Here is a 7019-nt window from a genome sequence, read left to right as displayed (position 1 = left end):
ATCGAGCCTAAATAAATATGTTAAAACCAAAGCTTCTCCGGGGATAGGACGTTTATACAGTAACTATAAACTGGTGTTTTATACATGTTTGTTGCAGTCAAAAAACTATGTTTTGGTGACTGTTGAAACAAACCAATGCTGATGAAACTAAAATAACCAAAATTTGCCAACACGAACAGTTTATCATTATAGATGTACCCTTTTAGAGTCAGTTAAAACAAAGACACTTACCTGAAAATCACAATTTTAGTAGCTCGAATTGTTAAATAGATTGCATTTGAACAACAATTAGAATTGTGTTAATGAATATCTACCAAAGAGACTAGTTGTCAGTCCCTGTTATCCTGTCTATCGAAAAAGTTGTATATTATTTTGGACGTAAGAATTATTTCAAAATTATTTTTCTATACAAAAAGACACCTTTAAGTTTTTTATTCGTCCGGGCCTCATTTCATGTAACAACTGATATAAATACTAGCACATACTGTGACATCTTCACTATTCTTCTTGGACAGACGACATTAGAGGAAATAATGCAGCTTCAAGTTTTCATTCCTTTGTGCGTGGTTTTCTTGTGCGTTGTTGATAGCCGCAGTACGGATTTTCAACGACGTCGTTTTCTTCAAGGTTTGGATTTGTATTGCTTTTTAAAGGGACTCAATTAAGATTTTTGAAGATGACGGAACTAGAAATATTTTACTATACTGTCGTATAATAATTTTAACACAAGGCTTGTTTATTGGAAAGTTCTCGTTAATGATTCATGTTAATTATACATGTATATACATAAAAAATGTTGGATGTAAGGCTTTGACCAGGTCTAGTATATCGCCAGATAAGTGCATAATGCACAAATTGGTGTATACATATTTAATCATACACCGATCGGTGTTTAAATATTTTGATATATATGTGTTTTTGTAAATTATTTATGATCATGTTTTTGGCACCTGCATTGGTAATAGTCTGTTTTATTGACAAAGAATAAACAAAACTTCTGATCTAAATGAACTTTAGGAGATTTTAATTTTTCATTGACAGGAAAGCAAAAAAAATGTTGACCATTTCCAAATTGTTGATACACCAATTAGTTCATCATGCAGATTTTTTTTAAAAGTGCAAGAATTTCCAGTATTTCTATGAATATTATCTAAAGTAAGTGCAGGTGCCACAATTCACACTGCTATATTTACAAAAATAAAGATTTGCATGGTTGTCTGGTACACCAATATGTGCATCATGAAATACACCAATTAGTGCATCATACACATACTGGTGCATTATGCACTAATCTGGTGATATACTAGACCTGTTGACTGGGAGGTAAATATAAAATGATAAATTGATAGCATAAATATATAGCAAAATAAATGAATTTTAAAACTCCTTCAGTAGATTATATCAAATTTATTATTTCATTTTATAAACAATATCCAGTTAAATTAATTAAAATTTATTTCCTTACTTCAGTATACATGATACTATCTGGATTATATCCACTGGCCCGAAATGAATTCTTGACACTTTATTCATTTAAAAGACGGAATCATTGTTACTAGTCTGCCAACTTAAGGCTGTTAGGTTATTAGACTGCCAACTTCAGGTTGCTATGTTGCCATCTTGGGCTGCTAGGCTGCCAACCTGTTTCAGTTTAAAACAATTATAATGTCATGTATATTATTAGAAATAAGAGCACTCAGCGGGTCTCTGGAAGTGACGACCGAGGAGCCCACTCCCACAGAGAGCTACCCGTCTTCCCCAGATAATGAGGTTCCTGATGTCGACATTCCAGAAATTGATTACGAAAACTGGCCATACGCAATGATGGAATGTAAGTTAATTATCATTAAAAGGTACAGAAAATTTTTATTTAAATTTTATAAAGTAGACCATACAAATCGCATGTTTGAGATATAAAAACATCTATGAAATACAACTTTTCTTTAGGTAACATCAAATCAAATTCTTGTTCGTTGGATAGAAAATCAATTTTACCAACCGAGCCTAAAGAACTCGAGCCAGCTAAAATGTTGTCCTGCGTCTCCATTTGAAAGTTGAATAGAATAGAGCTATATCTAATGAAGTATCATTTAATATTGGGTAAGACGGGAAAATCATTAGTCCTATAATATTGTGGTCTATTCACAATGTTTGTAGCATATAAATTGTTTATTACCAAGTGTGAATATTGTACGTAAAACAGAAATAAAACGTTCCACTAGCTCGGTTTTCTGAAAATCAGAAGAAAAACAAAACCAAATTTAGTGTTCTTCTCCTAGAGAAACCGATAAATACATTACCCGTGTCAATTTAGACAGTTTCGAATGACGGATATACCAACTTATTCTTTTAAATTCATTCCTGCTCTTCCAGCACCTAATGTTCATCTTGTTCTTTTCACAAATCAACAAAAAACATAATTTGCAATTTGTAATATTTATCAGCATATCAGCATAGTTTATTTATATGCAAGACAATTTTAGACATACTTGCATCTCATCTATCTTCAAAACAGTTAGGGACATTGGAAAACTAATGAAACTCATTGGTTCTACTCGGGTGCCCGTTTTTCGGTTTTTCGGTTATCTATTGACCGGAGGGTCACAGTTTGGTTACAAACATATATACATGTTTAGTAGGAAGTTTTCATATGTCCTTAATATGTACAAACATACACATGTATTTATGCATAGGTATGTAACGGAAGTACTTCTTTACGTCTCTTGAGAATCGATAGTAAGATTATAGAAAACGGCATAATTTCCAGTTTGTAAATGTTATAAAATAGTTTAACTATCACTATATTAAATTAGGGTCAACGTGACAAGAAATAAGGAGGACTAATTAACTTTACTTTACAATATTTAGTTACAAGTCTGATTGGTAGATGTATAACATCACGAGCCATAGCCCAGATGATGCCCAACAGACGTAAGTTATTGTTATAAATATTACTTCCAAACATTTCATTAGCTTATGTTTGCCAACCATTATGATCGCTTAGATCTAATGTCTTTGTATCAGACATAACAACCGGCCACGAAATAATTATATATGGTTATTGTTGGCAATTGGGGTACATGGTTTGATATAACATATTATTTATATAGCTGCTAATAAATTATAATAGACCAAATAATGCAAAATATTATACTCCGATGCAAAAGAAAGTGTGCACTTAGCCACTGAACACACATTTTCTGTTCCTATCATTTTATTGAAATTTGATATCAAAAAGTTGCGCATTTAGTTTATGCGTTCTTGTGGTTTTGAATATTTAAGGACCACAATTGCAGCCGACTCCATGGATAACACGCGTAAGTTTGTCACCTAATTTAAAACTTAGCATTGAAACCACAATTCCCTCGCAAATTATATGTAACATAAATTCGGTTATGATAAAAAATGAATTAAAACTAAAAACATTGCATAATTTTGTTTCTGCAAATTTTGATACCAAATAATAATGGCCATATTTGCTCCATTATGATTGAGAATTTGCAAGTAACGGAAATGCACACTTTATTTTGCAATTGAGTATATTTGTTCATACTTAATTACCTAGCACTTTATCAACACGTTTTTTTTTTCAAGAAATATCTTATAATAATATACAAATGGTATATTTCAATTGTTTATCATTATGTAAAGTACTTGTGGAAAACGTGCATATTAAAGACCAGTCTGATTCAGTACATAAAGCACTGATACTTGTAATCTGTAACATTGGTGCTTGTTAAAAAAACAGTCCTTAATGTGCTTGTAATTTGCATTTGTGTACCAAATGATTATACATATAAATGTGTATTGTGTATACTCTGTTACAGCTCGAAACAAATTTCTGACTGAATCTTGCCCACTTATATTACAAGAGCTCAAATCTGTAAGTAGGATGGGTTTTTTTTGACACAATTCGGGTCACTCACTTAAATATTTTTTAGAAATTGTTGTAAATAGATTGTATCGAGATAAAAATTGCCGCGCTATTTACCTATTTAACGATATTTTCATATAACTGTGGACATACATATTTTCAGTGTTTGTCAATATTAAGTTTGAAAATGTGGCCTTAAACATGAATATTTAACAATGCTCTATGAATTATACATATGACGCAATAACATCCGAAGTTAGCCAAAATCATATTTCCTGTTTCAAAGCCATTTGACCTAAATTGTGTGGGTAAAATTGTGTAAAACCAAACAAAACGCAAGACGCAAAAAAGTATTTCCATAGGTATCGAATACCGGTATACATGCAATGTTTTCATTCGTAAGTTTGAAATAAAGATTTTGTATTATTTTCATATCTTTTACAGGAGTTGAAGGAAAGCGTTAAAGACGAAATAGAGGAATTTGGTGAAGAGCATTTCGGTGTTTTACAATGTAAGTAGTGAACTTCTTACCTAAAATGCATGTACATTATAAATTATGGTAATAAAGTTCGAGATGACGATTTATTGTTACACGAGATTTAACATTTCCAGTTAACAATTTTGTGATATTTAATATTTAAATTGGGTTTGCTACCAACATAAAGGGCATTTGATTAACTATAATCTAGCTTGTTTTCTTGTTTTGTTAACGATTGGTATTGATTCATGCCTTTATTAATTAACTGATAATGAATTTAGATATTCATGCCTTTATTAATTAACTGATAATGAATTTAGATATTCATGCCTTTATTAATTAACTGATAATGAATTTAGATAAAAAAAATATGTGTTTCTGTTTGTACGGTATAGGTGTGAACCTTCTTGCTGAGAGGGAAAATGTGGAATCTGTTCTTAAAATGTCGTCTCGTCCAAAAAAGACTAGGCCTTTTAGTCCACCAGGTAAAAAACATTGATATATATTTGCATATTGTTTGATGCAATTGATTTTTGAAGTAGTTACTAGTAAATAAAGTATATACCCGTAGCAATTCATTTTAAGACGACCATAAAAATGTTTGTTCAAAATCATAATTGAAATGCACTATTATTAAAATCCATTCGAAACTTTAATCAATAATAATATGAAATACGTTTTCGCGTGAACATAAATTTGAAAGGCATCACTTTACTTACCCTTTAAGTTACTAAATGTACTCAGTGTTTCGAATTCGCAATTTCCCAATTCCATTGCAGGACTGGGAGCTGAATCTACACCAAAAAGTGAGTGGTCAATCGAAGAAATGTCAAGTGTTCTGTTTGAGGAGGCGAAAGATCTATATGAATTGTGTGAGAGAACATTATCTGACGCTATTCAATCTCCAGAAGACTTAGAGAAAGAAACAAAACCTGGAAAACGTTTTCTTGGGGCACTTACCGGTATTCCTCTTGCATTTTTGGTAAGCTTAATTGAAGATTGTTTTATAGACCATATTTTTATGCTCTTCGGCAAATAGTAATTGAACTATCCGTCTGTACGAGGTTTACCGAAAACGGCAAGTTGAATTTTTAAGTTCTGTCTGTACTATTGAAGCTTTACACACAACTACCCAATACGAAGTACATGGTCTTGGTAAATAACGTAACTATAGCTCCTTTCTTTTTTGGCAAGTTATTGACCTCTCCAACGCTTTGAAATTCGATCCGGTTAACATAATCCGGCAAGTTGAATATATCTTAAGTTCTGTCTACACTAATGACTTCATAATTTCTACACTAACCAATCAATACAAAATACATGATGCTGCCAAGTTATATAACTATGCCATCATTTCTTCTAGTTATTTTCCATCCCTTTGAAAATAGGGCTATGTATGGTTAACCTGTTCCGGCAAGTTAGATTATGTTTAACTTCTCCTAATTACTCATATAATCTATATTTGGTATGGTCAAGAGCACCAGTGCTGAAAATTAGATTTTTACATTGCCCGTACAGCCTTTATTTATTGACAGCTATCTTCAAGTTGGCAAGAAGATAACTTGCATAGAATTCTTCCTTTTGATTGACTTAGGGGCTAGTGGGTCAAGGTCAATGGTATCAATATATTTTAAACCTTGGCTTATATATTTTGCGTAAGGTTTTCATATTTGGTATGCAGATTACTTGCACGGTCTTCTTCCTTTGGATTGAGTTAAGGGTCAGTGGGTCAAGATCAGTGGTGCTAAACATATATTTTTACAAATTCGCTTATACAGTCTTAATTCATAGACTGCATGTTTTCCATATTTGGAAGGAAGAAACCTTGGTCCAGTTTAGGGAGTCACAAAGTCAAGATCATTTGTGGTGCTCATAATAGATGTTTTACACATTTTTACATATCCTTTGTATAATTTTACCAATGTCTCAAGTTTACAAGGAACAAGCCTAACGTGGTTCTTTAAGTTTGGACGAGTTTGGGGTCACTGGGGTCAAGGTCAAGATCTTATATTTATAAGTATTTGATCAAGTTTGTTGAATATTTTTCATCTTCACCACAAGTCATAACAATGATATATTTTTCACAATTACAAAACGTCATAACCGTCAAGTTATAAAATGTAATGTGTTTTTTCACAATTTAGGCAATTTCACTGTATACCTTTAGTGCAAAACTTTAACTGACAGGAATCTGAGCCGCAGGCAAACGCATGCTTGTTTTTTTATTTTTTGTGCACGAGTGTATTAAAACTTGATCAGTTATACAAACGTAAGAATGTTGTTGTTGTTTTGAATATTATACATGGATTACAAGGACTATGTATTATCTGATTTCAGATATGGTTTGGATAAAACGATCACCGTTTATAAAGTTTCGAATGTCGCCTTCATCGTCGTCGTTACATGTTCTATGAGAATAAAATATTTAAAATCACTTTCAATTTTTTGACTTTATTGTTATTTACCATAGTGACAGAATGATATGACTAAACTTTTTTTTATCTAGAATCACTTTGTTGGTGAAATTATCGAAAATAATCTCTGGCTAATCTGTTGCTCCTAGATATCATTGCGAAACTTGCAAAACTTGATTTAGTAAGAAAGAATATTCGGAAACCAATATATTTGGATTCAAAAGAATTATTCAAATCCAATTAAAGCAGCACG

General features: G+C 31.9%; 1 protein-coding gene across 2 annotated transcripts; it reads left to right on the top strand.

Annotated features, from left to right (window-relative positions):
- The first annotated feature begins 464 nt into the window (after positions 1–464).
- LOC132735483 (uncharacterized) lies at positions 465–6786 on the top strand. 2 transcript variants are annotated; one of them, XM_060722438.1, is made up of 8 exons: positions 465–627; positions 1685–1831; positions 2869–2931; positions 3828–3883; positions 4319–4385; positions 4748–4837; positions 5132–5334; positions 6690–6786. In XM_060722438.1, exons 1-8 carry the CDS (start codon positions 534–536, stop codon positions 6702–6704), a joined length of 735 nt encoding a protein of 244 aa, XP_060578421.1. In that variant the 5' UTR covers positions 465–533; the 3' UTR covers positions 6705–6786. The 2 variants fall into 2 exon arrangements, with proteins under 2 accessions (XP_060578421.1, XP_060578422.1); XM_060722439.1 differs by lacking the exon at positions 465–627 and adding an exon at positions 3283–3317 and having other exon boundaries at positions 1691–1831.
- Positions 6787–7019: the final 233 nt, after the last annotated feature.

The sequence above is a fragment of the Ruditapes philippinarum genome, unplaced genomic scaffold (assembly GCF_026571515.1).
Source record: "Ruditapes philippinarum isolate M1 unplaced genomic scaffold, ASM2657151v2 ctg19112_1_1_1_1, whole genome shotgun sequence".
NCBI lineage: Eukaryota > Metazoa > Mollusca > Bivalvia > Venerida > Veneridae > Ruditapes > Ruditapes philippinarum.
The sequence above is the reverse complement of the archived record's forward strand: the minus strand, read 5'-3'. Positions and strand labels throughout refer to the sequence as shown.

Coding starts and splice junctions, on each gene's coding strand:
- LOC132735483 (XM_060722438.1), top strand. CDS start 534: ATGCAGCTTCAAGTTTTCATTCCTTTGTGCGTGGTTTTCTTGTGCGTT. Junction 3,884..4,318: donor TATTACAAGAGCTCAAATCT/GTAAGTAGGATG, acceptor TATCTTTTACAG/GAGTTGAAGGAAAGCGTTAA. Junction 4,838..5,131: donor TAGGCCTTTTAGTCCACCAG/GTAAAAAACATT, acceptor ATTCCATTGCAG/GACTGGGAGCTGAATCTACA.